The sequence below is a fragment of the Pyxicephalus adspersus genome, chromosome 1 (genome assembly GCF_032062135.1).
Source record: "Pyxicephalus adspersus chromosome 1, UCB_Pads_2.0, whole genome shotgun sequence".
NCBI lineage: Eukaryota > Metazoa > Chordata > Amphibia > Anura > Pyxicephalidae > Pyxicephalus > Pyxicephalus adspersus.
In genome coordinates this window covers 115,343,056-115,360,744 of record NC_092858.1, presented here as the reverse complement: position 1 = coordinate 115,360,744, position 17,689 = coordinate 115,343,056, and the positions used below count along the sequence as shown (strand labels likewise).

The window sequence follows — 17,689 nt, the reverse complement described above, 5'->3', positions numbered from 1 at the left end:
GGCAATGTCTTGGGCAGAGAAGGATGTTGTGGGGGGAGCAGGTGTGGAGTTTAGGAGGGAGGCAATTGTAGAGAAGAGGTTGCCTGGGTTGGAAGCTTAAGAGGAAATGACTGCAGAGAAATATTTTTGCTTGGTGACAGTGAGCTCTGTGTTAAAGCTTTGTAGCTTAGCTTTGTAGTCCATGAAGTCAGCGCTGAGGCCAGATTTCCTCCACTTGCGCAAAGCTGCACGAACAGTCTTTTGTAGCTGTTTGGTGTGATTGGTGTGCCAGAGTCAGGGGTTGGTTGGGCAGGGGTAGCGGAAGGTGGCAGGGGCAACATTATCCAAAGCCAGGGAAAGAGAGTGGTGAGTTGTCAAGGAGGGTGAGGTTGCACAGTTTAGAAAGTACCAGGTCTAAAGTGTGTCCGGCTATGTGTGTGGGGCCATTGTTGTGCTGCGTGAGTCCAAATGAGGAGGTAATGGAGAGTGGTTTGGCTGAGGAGGGAAGGTTGGGCTCATCCATTGCAACATTAAAGTCACCAAGGATGAGGGTGCGCAGGTCATGGGAAAAAATGTGTCGGAGCCAGGATGCTAAGTTATACACAAATTGTGATACAGGGCCAGGGGGGCGGTAGACAACAGCAACAATGAGGGGTAAGGGGCTAAAGAGACGGACAGAGCGGACTTCAAATGAGGTGAAAATGAGAGAGGGTGGGGTAGGAAGGACTCTGTATGTACAAGTAGGTGAGAGAAGGAGACCCACACCACCCCCTACGTTGTTGCCAGGTCTAGGGGTATGTGTAAAGTGCAGGCCTCCATAGGAGAGAGCAGCAGCAGAGTCAGACGAGGAATGCCAAGTTTCAGTGGGAGCAAGTAAGTTCAGAGACTTAGAAAGGAGAAGGTTGTGTACGGAAGTTAATTTGTTGCCAACAGATCTGGCATTCAATAGACTGCCAGATAGAGGGGGTAAGGACTTATGGGTAGGGTGAATGGGGATGAGATTAGGAGAAGGGAGTATCTTGCTGAGAGTATATGGAAGGGGGAGGCTGCGTGGGGGACCAGGGTTGGGGGAGATGTCACCAGAGAGTATCAGTATAGAAAAGAGGTGCAGGACCACAGACAGAGAAATAAGGTGAGTGAAGGAGCAGGGAGACAATGAGTAATCAGATTGGGGTGAATAATGCATTTTACAGATAATTGGGAACCATATGCGTACAATAAACAATGTGGCAAACTGAAGTCCAATAGAAGCAGTCCAGTATTATGGGTGCAAGTGAGGCTTGTAAACTTGCTGAGTTTCAGGAGTGGGGGATGATGATTCAGTCAAAGAGATGGTTTGATGAAATACCAGTTCAGAATGGCAGCAGCAGAGGATGTGTTGGAGTCCAGATGGATAAATCAGTCCAAAGGCAGCAGATGGGACTGGCAGAGTAAAATAGTATGTCCAAATCTGTTCCAATTCCTGTGTGAATTCCCTGGATTAATTCCCATTGCACTTATAATTTGGGCACGTGACCAGGGTCCCCATGTGACCTTGCCTGTTGTTTAAATAGAAGTGCTTTGGGCCCTGATTATTGATGGGCTGATCAGAATAACAAGGAATTTGGGATTATCAGTTGAACCTGTGGAGGGGAAGGGTTGGCAGGGCAATAAATATCAATGTGCACTCAGCTGGAACTAAGGGATATTGAACAGATAAATCTATGAGGAGATTAAAGTTGGTGCAATAAATTCTTCTACAATGGGAGACGTGCCATATACAATCAGATGAGGGTTGCAGGGGAAAACAATTGCATACACAGGGCATAGGATACAACCTTTTTTGCATTAATTATTCATTTGGACCTAGTGGGATTTATGCCAAATAGAGAAGCAAAGGGATAATACAACTAGAGTAAAAAACTGGAGCCATTGGGTAAAGTTAGGAAAAGTGACATCACTGTTGCATTTTACTGACGTGGAAAAAGTTTTTGATCGAGTAAACTAGAATATTCTGAATCGGACACTTAAATATATAAGGTTAGAGAGAAATATGTTGGTCTGGATTTTTTTTAGATATGCTAATAATTATCAGCCAAACCAAATGTTAAAAACAATGGTTTTGTATCAAAACTTTTTTTTCTTTTTTATCTATAATGGGACACGACAGGGATGCCCACTTTTCTCTATTGATTAAAATTGTTAATATGTACTGTAAGGTTGAACAAAAATATTGTGGGCATAATGATTGGTAATGGACAGCAGAAAGAAGCTGTTTTTGCATATGCCTTTTTATCATCTCCAAGCCAGTAGTGTCCCTACCTAACTTACTTAAGGAACTGAGGACGTTTGAAGATTTAATACATTTTATAAAATAATTACTCTAAATCTGAGGTATTAGATATCTCCATGGATCTGTTATTAAAGAACTACTTGATATGTCCTACTCTTTTAAATGGACAGAAAATGCGATAAAATAATTGGGTACATTTTTACCCAGAAATTTATCCTAGATCTTCCAATTACCTGTGGGGATAGCTTGGTCATTCACCAGCTACATACTTTCAAACTCTATATATGAAAAAGGTAAACCTTGTATTTGGAGAGAATTGCTTTTTCTGCCGAAAAAGATGGGAGGTTTATGGATTTCAAATGTTTATTTTTGTTATGTGGCAGCATCGTTGTCTAGAGTAGTTGATGAGTATAAGCAATGGGTGAGTACATAATGAATGTTTAGTTCATACCCCCAGAAAGCACTGCCATGGTTATCCAAGTATGAGATACAATAAATTAAACAACATCCAATAACTGGTTTGACGTGGAAGATGTGTATTTGTTTTTTCCATGGGAATATATCTCCTAATTTTCTCCTGATTTTCCTCATGGAGTTGAAGACTGTGGTTTTTAGAGATTCAGTATCAATGGCCTATTTGGGGAACAACACTTTTTTAGGCAGAATAAATGGGTGACAAGTTGTCATCTTCTGTATTGTATTATATTTGTCACAATGGAGGGCTTACCAATAAAAGCATTTCATAAAAACACTACTGGCATGTGAGCTGGTAGTTTGCCCCTATACACGGTTTGAAAAATTGTGCAATGATTCGGGGGGGGGGGGGTTTGGGTTTTGACATCTTCTCCTGAATATTTACGCTATGCTGATGTCAGTCAGAGGGATTCATCCCCTTCTTATTTGGGAAAATGGAAAGTGGATTTAAAGAAGTCATTTACTCCACAACAGTCTTTTTGGATCTTATCTTTTTCCTTTATTATATTTATAAGTAGTAGAATCCAGGAAGTCTGTTAAAAAAAAGTGTAGATGGTATAGAACCCCAGGGAAACTCCACCAGTTTAATTTTTAACACCAGATATCCAGATATTTGTTGGAGATGTGGTTTGGAGCAAGGGACATTGTTGCATGTGTTTTGGAGGAGGTCAGTAGCTAAACACTTCAGTGCTCAACCCAGACATTTTTTTAAGCCGAGTGGGAAGAAATTTTAGGTGGGTGGCAGCCCCTGTACTGTGACCAAACTCTTTGGTAACCACCCAAAAACAGCTGGGTGGGTGCTGAAAAGTGCCGGGTGGTGTGTCCAGGCTAAAAGTGCCTGGGGAGAACCCTGCACTTGGTGAATGCTGCTATAGTGTGTATACTGCGTTTGTGGTAATCCTCCTACTATAGGAATGTGGTTTAAAAAGATTAATGATATAATGCAGATTGATGATCTTATACCTTCAATATATGCAGTAAAGATTTATATCTCTGTGGTCATGTTTGAAAGAATATCAAAATTCTCAGTAATATAGACAATAAGGTGAGTAGAGTTTAGAAGGTACAAAAGTTAAATAGGTGGTTTCAAGTAACAAGGTGTCTAAGCATTCCTTTCCCTGGAAAGGCTTTTAATAGAAAGGTGATTGTGATATATGTGATTAATATATGTTGTTAATTGTAAGATTTGGTATTAAATAAATAATGTTTAAAAAAAGGACAGTCCTTAGAGAAAAAGGCTCTTGGAGGGCTATGCCACATCACAGTTAAAAGGCACTTGAATTCCTTGTACTAACCCAAAATACAGCATCTTTGTAGCTGTGAGATTACAGCCATAGGCAAAAAGCACTGGTAGATGTTCATTTTTTTAGAGGTCATTTGGTCTACATTGGTTGTGGAAAGGTAAATGCATTTTCAGTCACAAACAACCAAGTGCTTATGGCTGACAATGATCAGGTTCCAGATTCCTTTAGGTAGGAAATAACTACAGTGTTCTGTCTGTATCTCCCATCCCTGGGCAATGGCCGGTGCTCGCAAGTGATAGAAAGTCTTCAAACCCCCCCCCCAAGTGCTACATTGCCTAGATCAAGATAGATCTAGAAGGATGTAAACCTTTACAGCAGCTAAATTTTGGCAAAAGCCAGCAAAGCTACCTCTGGGATGGCTCAGGTGGCCCTTGCAATGAACAAAGTAGTGTATTTTGATATATTTTATCACACAAGTGGTGCTTTCTTTGGTAATGGTTTTGAAAATTTTCTAAAGGGGCCTAAAAAGAGAGGGGCTTTTGTATTCATATCACACCCAAATTTATTAAAATTCACATAACTTTATTACCAGATCAATAAAACAACAAAACAAGTGTGAAATAATCATAAATTTCTCATTAGAGTGGTTTTCAGATAAGTTCCCATAAAACTTTTATTAAGCTCTTTTCAATCAAACTTCATGATTAAAAGTAGCTGTTGGCACACTGCACCATGAAATGTTTTGCAGATTAATGTCTACTTCATCAGACTGATAGCATGTGGTCAAAAGTAGAACATTGCAGATAGGGAACTTTTAACAAAAAAAAAGTAAATATACATCAACGGGGTGTCATTATGGTCCAAACATGAGACAGCAGCTTATAGTTAAAATAAATGTAGACTCTGGCCTGTATCTTTATTGCAGCAAACAAGAAAAACTAAACGGTGCTAACTGATTCTGAATGGAGCTTGACTAAATGGAGCAGGACAGAATTACATGCATCTACGGTATAGGACAAACCCTGCAGTAAATGTTAAATTTATTGATTTTTGTTTTAATATATGCCCAAATAGGGTGTAAAATGTATAAAAAACCTAAATTTTAGCTTTACATGCATGATTTATGCTATTTATTTTTTTTTTTACATTTTGTCTATAATTATACTGTGTGGATGCATAAATGATGATGGGTTTTAACTGAAATTTGCATCAACATCTTTCTCATAGGGTCAAGTCCATTTGCAATCATGTACTTTGGTAGAGAGCTCTCCAAAATGTTGCAATTTATTTTTTTCTTTCACTCTCAGGTTAAAAAGACAATGGAAGCTACACTACAGACCATTCAAGATATGGTGAGTGTGGATGACTTTGATGTATCTGACTGCTTCCAGTACAGCAACTCAATGGAATCTGTGAAGTCAACAGTATCAGAGACCTACATGAGCAAACCAAGTATAGCCAAGAGGCGTGCTAACCAACAAGAAACAGAGCAGTTCTATTTTACGGTGAGAGGAGTTAAACACCTAGTTTATATATGTACTGTATATATGTACTGTTTTTTTCATTTCACATTTTTGTAAAACTGCAGAAAATGAAGGAATTCTTGGAAGGACGAAATTTGATTACAAAATTAAAGGCTAAGTGTGACAAGATACAGAAGACTCTGGGAGAGTGTAAGTCTGGCAGAAGCATTTTTTTATGTTTATCTGAATGCTGGGTGGGGCTGAATACTTGTCTCTTAAGCTACGTACACACTTCCAATTATTATCGTTGGAAAACGAACGACGAACGATCCTGGACGATATCTACGAACGATCGTATAGCACCGATCCTGCACATAGAGATAACGACACGATCGTTCGTAGATATTGTACACACGATAGATACGATCGTTTGAGCGATAGAGGAACTATGTGCACGACAGGAAAGTGAACGAACGTTCGTTCATTACGCATGCTCAGACCATGGACGATCAACGAACGATCGTACACACGAACGATGTTCAACGATCGTCGTCCAATCCGATCCGCCGGTCCGGTCGTTCGTTTCCAACGACTTTCCTCGTTCGTCGGCGTCGTTGGTTACTTTTTTTACGAACGATTTTTGCCCAATCGATCGTTCGTCGTTCGTTTTGAACGATAAAAATTGGAAGTGTGTACGCACCTTTACAGTGGCAAGATGAATGGTAATCCAAAATGGCAGTTTTTTTTTTAAGTGTGTGTAAATAACTATTAAATACGGTAACATTTTTCTCAGTAAATATATTTCTAGAGGGGGGTATTGACATGAAATTTTCCATATATCGTTACCAACCTTAGTAATCTACACATACAAAGAAATGAAAACAAATAAGTCTATAAATTAAGATGTGTGAAAAAGTGGAACAGCACGGGAAATAAATATTGAACACATGAAGAAAAGGGTGTGCAAAAAGGCTTGGAAAACATAAGGAGCTCTCTCAAGACCTTCACATCATTATTGTTGCAAAACATGCTGATGACATTAGCACTGTGAGCACAATTGGGTCCATAACGTTGAAGTGAAAAGAACAACATTTGACCCTAAACCGGCAAAGACCAGTTGCACCTCTCAGGATTTCTAACAGAGTAGTCAAAAACGTTAATATATAAAAGTTTGCAAGATCAAGAATCGCCTCCCCCATCCTCCAATCCAATTATTGATCCATGTAATATAGGACCTCCAGAGCCCCAGTTTGTCATTAATCTTAAATGAAGCAATGCCAATAGCAGCTTGCATTTAACAAGCAGGGCTTGTATAGGGAATGATCAAGCTAATGACCTGAGGTAGAGGAGACTAAAGGAGTTAATCAGACAAAAAAAAAAAAGCGGTCAGACTCTGCTATGCCATATAATGGATTCACAGGTCCCAGGTCTTGTAAAAGAGCTTGGTCTTAATGTTAAGAGATTATTTGTTGATATCCAGGTTAGTTTTGTTTTGACATAATTTGAGGGTTAGAACAGAATTTTTCCAGAACCTGGCTGGGGTGAGCTGCCCGATAATTTGGGGACATTGATCCAAGGTAAATAGTAGATGATGTTGTATTCTGGTCCAAAATCAACTAGTTTTTGGGCAGGACTACCAGGCATGCACCAATGTACCCTTTTTGTCCCATTCCCTGAAGCAGCGGGTAAAGGCTTAGAGATTTAGTTTAACTAACTAATTCAGGAATCCCTAACGGTGTAGCATTGTTTTTTTGTTGGCTTAGATGTTATTTTCGAAGGATGGAAGGCCACACCTGTATAGTCCTCAGCTCAGTCCAGTGCAAATTACACTCCCTTAATTTAAAGTAAGGAAATTCGTAGGGAGGGTCTTAGTATTTGCTTTAGTTTAGATATTTGGCTCTCAGTCTTCTAGGAAAATTAGTTAAGAACCACTCCCACTTCACTGATTGGTCACAAGTGTATTGTTTTCTTTCTCACCACCATTGTCTGCTCATGCGGGGATGGGGAGATGTATCAGCTCAAAGGCTTCCCAGCAGGTTGACTGCACACACCAGGCTCCACAGAATGGAGTGACAATGCGGATTAGGGTGTCAAAGGACTACACAGATGGGTGACAACACAGATCAGGGTGTCAAGGGGCTCCTCAAATTAGGTTGACAACACAGATTGGGGTGACAAGGGGATTCACCGATAAGGGGGACAACTCAAATAAGGGACATTGTGGATTAGGGTGACAACGGGCTCCACAGATGATGGTGACAATGAGGTCCACCGATGAGGGTGACAACACAGATTAGCCTCACAATTTTCGGGTGCTGTTATTTGTTTATATCTTTTTAGGGGCATAACACTGTCAAAAATGAATCAAGACCGGCCCAAGCTTTTTAACAGGTTTCTTGTGTAACCACATTCAATTATGAACACACGAACATAAAAAACACTAAAATTCCAATTCAGTTTTTTTTTTTTTCATAGTTGTATTCAGTTCAACTTAATCACATTAAAGAGAAAGATAATTGTGATTGAAAAATTTTGGATAAATATTCCACAGTTTTTGGTGTCCAAAGTTAGTAGCTTAGTATCTTCTACAGACTCAAGGCTATTTAAAGCAAAAATGCGATCAAATATTTTAAAGTGGGCAATTTTCAATAGCTCTATAGGTCTTCTATTAAAACAATACCTTGTTATGCCACCTAGTGGGCAATTGTCAAAAGTGCACAGCTGTCACAATAGAAAATTATTAGGGAAGAAGCAAATTTAATGAACACATTCACAGGGGAATCATTTATAAATAGAGCCCAAAGAGATTTTTTATATGAAAATTCTATCAATGTAAAAGATTACCCAAAGGGGATTGATTTTTTTGCTGTACAGAAGTGGAGTTACATTTAATGTATGAACTTTTAAGATGTATCTAAAAAGGAGAAAAAAAAAAGGAACTTGGTGAGGAATCAATAGCAATATCAATAATATAAAAAAAAATCTAAATAATAGTTAAAAGAATACGTTAAAAAATAGAATAAAAATGTAAATTATAGTAAAATATTGTTTGAGAACTGTGATCAAATAATAACTTTTTAAAAACTCTTGTGGAAACATGTATGGACTGTACTTTTATCACCTTTAATTGGTTTAATTAGTTGGATTATTTTTTCATTTTACAGATCAACGCACAGACTGTTCTATAGCCAGGTAATTATTTAAAGATTTTTTAAACTGAATAATCTGAAAGATTGCATTTTTGTTTGGGGAGTTTAGTATCTTATAAATATAAATATTTTTATTTGTGGTGTGATTTTAGTGGTCGTCGAACGTCAACTCTAAGGAAGCAGGTAATGTTGAATGTAAAAAATTATCTGTTTTCACAAGTACTGTTTGTCTGTTAATCTGTTTGTACAATGGAAAAAACATGCATAGCATCCCAGAACCCACAGAACACAGAAAAATATGTATTGCAAGAATTGGAAATACATATAGAAATTGGTCTGGAAAAGCACATCAGAGATGAAACTCATATACTGATCAATCCTATTTTCTAGCAGGCTTATTGAACTCTCTTGATGCAATAAAGGATACTTTCCTAGGAGATTGCGTACTGTCAAACTGTCAAATATAGTTACTTCATTTAGACCCTGAGATATTCATTCTGTACAAAATATTATGTGTGCTGCTGCTAAATAATCTTTGTAAGGTTGCACAGCCACTTTCAAAAAATTGCTGGCAGTTACAAAAAGTGTGTAAAACAATACCTCTAATGGCTTAAGTGTACAGGATAATAAATAGGTAAAAAAGACGCACAAGAAACCAGTGATCCTAACTATTTACATGTATACACAAAAAACAACCTTGAACAATTTGCCAACTTTTAGTGAATATTATAATAAACTGCTGTTAATTTAAATTAGGTACTCATCTGGTTCCGATGGTGTCTGCATGTTTATGCTTTTGTCCTTGATTCTTAACCATGGCTTTATATATTCAATCTCTCCAGCTCTCCATTTATTCTGGGTTTATTTTTCTGTCCTTCCTTTCAACCTCCTCCTATTTGCTGATATATCACTTCATTTTTAACCAGCCTTTTTAGATCAGCTGCATAAAAAATTATTTTAGCATATTAAAAGGAGGAACCCAGAATGAAAAACTCACCAAAAATGGTAGCTATACACTTACACAAAACAATCAGATTTCCAAAGGGTGGGCTATTTTTTTTGCAGTGCTACACAAATACTTTTGTTTTGCTGGACCTTTTTTTTTACAAAGAAAGTCAATTCAGAAGACCACAGGACAAACTGTTTATACAATGTTTACATTTTTCATAGACATAGGTAATATTATTTTAGAGACTGGAATGAGACTACAATAATTAAAGCTTAAAAATTTGTTGTCACTTCTGTAAGAATATTTGTACATATGTTTCTCAGTGCTTTTACTGATTTATTTCTAAATTACCTATCCTGTTTTAGGACTCCAAGCAACCAATTCCAGTTGTGGTTGAAAGCTGTATACGGTTCCTTAGCCGTCATGGTATGAATTACACGTTTACATAAAAAAGTTGGTATGGATAAATGGCAAACAATTTTATTTAAAATGCATCACTTTGCACATAGGTGAAGCATCATACTTCAAATACCGATAGCTAAACAGGAGTTTTTACAGAACAGTACAACCTTGGTAATAAGGAATACAACTTGTTATTAGGTATCACCTTCCTAGAAACAGGAGTTGAGAGTGGGCTATGCATTATGAACAGGACAAAGGCTGTCCAGGAGGACTTTAAGTGGGGTATTAAGTTACAGAGAGGGACGCCTTATAGGAAAGGAAAGCTTGATGAGGAGGAATATGCTGTGGGAAGGAGTAAGATGTCTGAAAGGTGAGCTGGTCAGTAGAGACCCTGGCCCAGGTTTTCACGTCATTTGGAAATTCCTGTACTCCAGTGGCAATTTCTTGCCTAGGTTCTGGGGGCAACCGCGTGTTGCAATGGCACAGCTAGCCTCCCGAGGCTGAGAGGGGGCTTGTCTAAAGGTTAAGAGTACGGTGTTGATTGGGGAATCGCATCTGGATCTGGAGTTGGCATCTAACCTGAAAACATACGTTCACTCTGGGCATCATTATTTCGCTACTTTACATAATGTTATATAATTTAACCTTTGCTAATACAGTGGCAAATTCAGAGGAGTGTGGGGGTGTGGAAAAGAGGTAAAAGTAATGTTCATAAAAATGACAGAAAAATTCTCCCCGCCCCCACTTTTAATTTGCACTCCCAATAAAAAAACGAATAAAAAATAAACCAAAAAATAAGCTAAACTGTTGACAATAAAACAATGTATATAATATGATTGCATAAAAAACAAGACAACCAACACTAAAAGGTATAATGAGCAGAACCAAGACATTGCCATAAAAAAACAAAAATATCTGGGACTCTAAAATAAGTAAGAAAAGGCCCGGTGACTTACATATATAACAAAGAACAGTAAGCTGCATTTTATTAAGTTTTTTTGGTTTTGGGTTTAGATAAACTTTGAATACCTTTTTTACTTGGTTATTTCACTGCTTCATCTTATTTCTAGGTCTTCGACATGAGGGGATTTTTAGGGTGTCTGGCTCCCAAGTGGAAGTGAATGATATAAAGAATGCATTTGAGAGCGGTAGGTGTCTTGAATTTTTTCCAAACATTCATTGGGCATGAGATCTAATTATTTACTTATCTGTTAGTGGATGTTTATCAGGCCAGTGATTCTGTGCTCAGTATCCCACACCCCCAATTTTGCCCAGGAATATCACTTGCAGCAGCAAGGAGAATAGGGAAATTGAAGCATCTCTTGCTTCCCTTTAGCTGTGCAGCCTGAGATGTACTAACTCAGTATCCCCTGCACACACTTTGAGGCTGTGAACAGCTGAAGGGGATTTTAGAAGCAGATTGGTGCCTGGCTCATGCCTGCGCTGCCATAGGCTGCTGGTACGTTATAGCCTCTGTGTGTGAACTCCTCTGATTTACTGGTGCGGACCTTGCATGTTTTTGACCCTGGAAGTGTATTTTGCCTGTGACCCTTTTATCTTGCCCTTGTGTGCCTTGTCTGGTGGACGGATTACCTGAGTATGACCTAGACTTGTCTCTGTTAGAATCTTGGTACTTCATTATCTGTGGGCTCTCGGTCCTCTGTCAGTTCTCTGCCAGACACCATCCCTTGTGCAAAGAAGTCCTGAGGGCAGCTGTGTGCTAGGACGGCGCAACTAGCCTCCTGAGGCTGAGCAGAGGTGCTTGATAAAGGTGAAAAGTGTGGCATTAAATTGGGGGACTGGTGTCTGGTGATACTGTTGCTGGACCTTGGCATTACAATGTCGGTATATTCGACTCCCCCAGAAATTTGGGCACTGGACAAAACAAAGGGTGTAGCCCTGCCTAATGGCTATACCCTGAATAGTACAGCACATTCATATTTATCTCCATATCTGTTAGATCTCTAATTTCAAGCTAAAGATTCCTTTTTCAGAAAGATGCTGACTGTGTTACTTCGAATCTCCAAATCTAAAATATTTTTCCCAGAAGTCATGTTTGCTCTATCTATCCTGGACCACCAAAATTGTAATTTCACTGCAGTGACTCTGCTTTTTTGATTTTTCAAATCTGGGTATATGCTGTAACTTGTCTCAAAGACATGATCCTTTTTAATATTATTGATCAGGTGCTCCAGAGCCATCCTTGGTTTCCGGCCTGAAAGAGGGATAGAGTGCCTGGCCCACCCTTTCCTACCAGGACGGTCGGGATCCTAAATAAGATGCTACAAATCTGCAGGGACACAATTAAGCATGGCACATAATTACAAATACCCTCTAATTTTGCCATAATATTTCATTCTTATACAGAGACTTTACCACTAATATTACTAATTAGAATTCGAATTTAAATTCAAAAAGTAAAAATGACCTATTACTATTTTCAAAGCATGTTAAAAAAATGTTGATACACTCAAGTGTCATAATATGCAATATCCATTTAAATTTGTTTCTATGTACAGTTTGTAAATATTTTTTCCAATAATACTACCGAAAATGTCCTTGTCCATTGAATATGAAACAATGCATCCCAGCAGGGGTGGCAAATGCAGAAGTGCACATCAGCACAGTAATAGTGAGCATAGTGGCAGTCTTCAATGCAGTGGCGAGTAACGAGAGAATTAATGAGTCTAGTGGAAGAAGATTGGGATCGGGTACAGCGCTAATAGTGGGTGTTGATGCACAGCCTTGTAAAGGCTGGGTGGGGTATCAGTTGGTTTGATGGTGAGAAAGATGTTGGTCAGGTGGAAGATTTACAGTGCCTGTGTTATAAGTTTATATGGCCCATAATTAGTCCAAATTGCATTGCTTAATCACCTGCAGCAGGGATTATTCTGGATGTGTTTCCATTGAATATAACTGGTAAAGATTTTTTATTGTTGTGCCATGGGTTAAGGTTTGTGGAACATGGGTGTTTTAAGTTTACATTTACTTGTGCTTAAATACCGCAATAACAGACTTTCCAAAATTCCAAACATATACATTACTTGTTAGACACAGGCCCAAAATCTTTTATGTTTTGTTTGGCAGAAGAGGAACAGCCTCTAAAGCAGTTCGGAGAGTACTAAAGGATGGTATTAAGTCAGCCCTGATAAATGCAATCCATCTGCCTATGGGTTGGCTTTTGGGTGAGGAAGATGTACTGCTAACAGGTACCAAGGTGCAGCCCTCAATCTACACGAAAGCAGGGTCTGCAGATGTAGAAGATGCTAGGTGGGAGCAGGGTGCTGGTAACTGAAAAATCAGGAGTCAAACCATGATGATTGAAATTCCAATTCAGGAAGGTCAGGAGCTGGATACTTACTATCTCCATCACCATATGGATAATAAGTGGTTCTTTACCACATGAAAATAAGTTTGTAATGGCGTAATGGCCTTTCCTAATTAATATGACTTTGAGAAGGAGGAGGATTGAAAATGTTCTCATCTTCTTTAGATGAGTGACTCACTAGAATTTGAAGATGTGTGGGACATCAAGTCCATCCTTCTTGCTAGATAGCAGTACTGAGCATGCAATTCTTTGGATGACCAAATATCGTATATAAGGAAGAGCATGCAAAGAGAGGGCTTTTTTTTTGGCTATTTGTATTTAACATAGGTATTCTTCACACATAGGTATCTCAAAAGATACAATACAGGATACACATTATAAGAAGTAGAAGTACAAAATACAAATATTCCCAACCTCATCCAAAATAGAGATAAGTCCTTCTGCCGGGAGTGCATGATCTCTATGGGTATTCAGACAGGCAGGATCCACAGAGTATAAACTGTTGTAGTTATTGGTCAATTTAATCCCTAAATTACTAGTAGATGATTTGCTTCCACAAAACGCTATTTGGGAAGGGAAATATTTAAGTTAGTGAGGGTCTGAAGGACTTCATCTGCAAATAAGGGAAATTTAAATGGTTTGGAAACACTTTCTCATATCTCACATAATTGCGGAAGCTTTTTATTTTCAAAGAACAAACGAGAGGTTAGGAGACAGCCCTGTCTATCATTTTGTATAGGAAATAAGAGACATGGCTTGAGGGACCAATGAGATTGAAGGTCTGAAATGCTTTTTTAAGTTATACTAAAAGAATATCCAATCCCTTCATTCCCTTCCCAACGCTGACAGCAAGGTGAGCGGTAATTTTATTCGCAAAGTTGAAAGAGCCACCCTTTGAAGCTGGTTCTTAGTACTTAATATCACACTCTCATGTTAAAAGATTTAAGTAAACTAGTTTTAAAGAAGCTACTAATGGGAAAAAATGTTGGTGCCCGAAGGCAATTATTAATTTATGGGTAGCGATGGAAAGGAAAGTGTGACAATTGGATCATAAAAAAATGTGTACAGTAATTAACATTGTAGAAACAGGGTAAACCAAGGAAAAGTTAGGTAAAAAAAATCCCAGAGTTTGGAGTTGCCAAGCCACATCTGAAAGATATTCATTAGCATCAGGGAAAGCAACATATTGGAGGTAAAAATATAACGTCCTCTAGAAAATGAGGCAGAAGTCACTCATCAACCATAAAGATGGAGAAATCAGAGGAAGGTATTTGGTCCACTAGGATTCTCAGTGGGATTCGTCATCAAGAGACAGAAAGCATTTTGGATAGAACATTCTTCCATTTTTTAGAATAACTGAACATGTTTCTGAGAAGGGGATGGCTAGCCATAAAGATCTAAAGCCTTATGACATGGATGTTTCCATCTTTATGGACCAATACCTTGAATGAAAATCCCCATCTATAGGGAGCGTTGTATTTCTGAAGTGAGTAGTTTTACATTTAGAGGAAGTCATACCTGAAATGTCATTAAAAATGTGGACTTGAGCATATCTGTAAACAACATGCATGAGGTCTTGGAAAAAGCTTCTTTATTGATATAGTAATTGAATTTCACACTAATAGGTACAAGTAATCTGTGAGTTCGTACAGCTGCCAATCTGTCTGGGATAACAGGCTTCATTGGTAGGGTTCTCTAGGTGGGGGAGGGGGGTCCCCTATGCAGTTTATCTGAAAGCTTTAATATCTCATTAGCAATACCCAATGGGAATTTGTTAAATCAGGTGCTTGGTCTTTCAAACAGAATATCCAGAGTGGGTTCAGATGGAAAGAAGCTATGTCTAAGAGCTCAGATATTATGAAAGAATTGAGAAAAGCCTGAAAGGTTATCAGATCAATTGAAAGGAGAATGGGGGCTGTGGACTAAGCAGAGGCAGTATGTTAGCCAGACCGTAAGGATAACGATCACATGAGTCAGCAGAATAATCTGAGGAAAAATAGCAGGCATAGTAGTTGCTGTTTTTATTGTCCTGTAGGATTTGTCCTGTAGGTGTTTTGTAGCGTCCCCTGGCTTTCTCAGCTGGAAGAAGTCACTGTGACCAAGTTGCGGCCTAGTCACAGCCTCACTCCGATTTCTGAAGCCAGAAAAGAAACTCAGTCAGCATGGGTTACTGCTGCTAGCTCTGTACCAATTTGCAATTGTCATGTGTGATAGCTTGAACAACTAGAGTGGACTAGCATAAAGCTTTCTCTTTGCAAAGAAGCTGCTATAGAAGTGTTAAAGGAGGATGAAATTGGGAGCTGGAAAATTAGGTTGCCAGTTCATGCAGGTTCCAGGCCATGCTCCCTGTTACCCATTTCTTTACCTAACGTAGATATCAAAATCCAGGTTAAAATTACATTGTTGAAAAAAGACATCAGTCCATCAAGTTCAACCTGTAGGGAAATAAACACAGGTATAAAACCCTATAAGACATAGTTGGTCCAGAGGAAGGCAAAGAACCCTGGTACAATTTGCTTCAATAGGGGAAAAAAATTCCTTCTTGATTCCATGAGGCAATCGGATGTTCCCTAGATCAACAGTCACTGTAATTATTACTTTAAATCCTTAATAACCAGGTATACCGTATTTTTCAGACCATAAGACACACCAAGGTTTTAGAGGAGGAAAACAAGAAAAAAATATTCTAAACCAAATTGTATAAAGACATATTTAATAAAATATAGCAGAATACTATTAAACGAGAGGGAGATTGCACATTGCACATAGCACAGATTTTGCACTAAAACACTATAGTGACAGGAAAGCTACAGCTCACCTGTCATAAGTGAATGAAGTGCTCAACAAGAAAAAACTGTTAACCAACACTGCTCACCTCACACTGCCCTCCTCCTGCTCTCTCTGCCCACTCCCCATCCAGCTTTTTCCTAAAGCGATCTAAAGTAGTTGCTGAAACTACTTCCTGAGGGAGCTAATTCCACATTTTCACAGACCTCGCAGTGAAGGATCCCTTCCTTATCCAGAGATTAATGTTCTTTTCCTCCAGATGCAAAAAAGTACCCTCTTGTGTTTTGTAATGATCTCAAAGTGAATAATGGGGAAGAGAGTTTTCTATATGTACTATTTATATATCTATACAGGGTGATCATATCCTCTTAAATGTCTCTTCTCTAGGGAGAATAGATTCAGTTCAGCTAATCTCTACTCATAGCTGAGCTCCTCCATTCCTTTTATTAGTTTAGTTGCCACTCTCTCCAATTCCACAATGTATTTTTTGAGAACTGGGGCCCAAACCTGGACTGCATATTCCAGAAGTGGTCTGACCAATGCTTTGTACAGGGGCTGGATTATGTCTCGATCTCTGTAGTCTATTCCTCTTTTATTACAAGAAAGTACTTTACTAGGTTTAGATATTGCAGCTTGGCATTGCATACTGTTATTAAGTCTATGATCTACCAGAACCCCCAGATCCTTTTCCATTTCTGACTCCCCCAAATTTATTCCCCCTAGACAGTATGAAGCATGCATGTTGTTAGCCAAGTGCATAACTTTGCATTTTTTTTATATTAAATGTCATTTGCCACTTGGCTGCCCAATCAAACAGTACATCCAGGCCTGCTTGTAGATTATAGACATCCTGTATGGACTTATTACATATTACAAACATTACATATTTTGGTGTCATCTGCAAACACAGGTGTCATTTGGTGTCATCTGCAAACACTTGCATACTTTTTATCCCAAACTCTATATCGTTTATAAATATGTTAAACAGTAAAGGTCCCAACACTGAACCCTGGGGTGCACCACTAATAACCTTAGACCATTTATAGTATGAATCATCAATTACTACTCTCTGGATGCGGTCTTTAAGTAAGTTCTCCATCCATTTACAGATTGACCTAAATAAACCTATTTACCCTAACTTGCATATTAACCCTCTGTGGGGTACAGTGTCAAATGTTTAAGCATAGTCCAAGTACACTATATCAACTGCTACTCCACTGTCTACCTGTTTACTTACTTCCTCATAAAAAGAGAGTAAATTTGTCAGACAACTTCGTTCTTTTTGAAGCCATGCTGACGATCACTTATAATATTATTTTCTAGCAGAAGCTCCTTTATGTGGTTCTTTATCAAACATAGACTATGGACGTTTCCAACTATGGACGTTAAACTAACTGGTGTGTAGTTACCTTGGTAATACCTTTGCTTCCTTTTTCAAGATAGGAACCAGATTGGCCGATCTATCGGTACCTTGCCAGTGACTAAGAGTCTCTAAAAATTAGAAATAATGGTTTTGAAATAACCAAGCTCAGCTCTTTGAGGACACATGGATGCACTATATCGGGTCGTGGTGCTTTGTCAACCTTAATTTTTCCCAACTGTTTCTCAATCATTTCAATTCCGAGCCATTGTCACTCATTTA

The 17,689-nt window shown here is 38.6% G+C and overlaps 1 protein-coding gene across 2 annotated transcripts in view; it reads left to right on the top strand.

The window, feature by feature from the left end:
- The window catches only part of LOC140339717 (SLIT-ROBO Rho GTPase-activating protein 2B-like), a 114,222-nt gene that overhangs the window by 48,226 nt on the left and 48,307 nt on the right, over window positions 1-17,689 (top strand). For both annotated transcript variants that reach the window (XM_072424527.1, XM_072424535.1), the window contains exons 10-15: window positions 5,277-5,474; window positions 5,558-5,642; window positions 8,597-8,624; window positions 8,734-8,764; window positions 9,896-9,956; window positions 11,003-11,080. In XM_072424527.1, coding sequence (XP_072280628.1) covers window positions 5,277-5,474; window positions 5,558-5,642; window positions 8,597-8,624; window positions 8,734-8,764; window positions 9,896-9,956; window positions 11,003-11,080 — 481 coding nt within the window. The remainder of the gene's footprint in view (window positions 1-5,276; window positions 5,475-5,557; window positions 5,643-8,596; window positions 8,625-8,733; window positions 8,765-9,895; window positions 9,957-11,002; window positions 11,081-17,689) is intronic.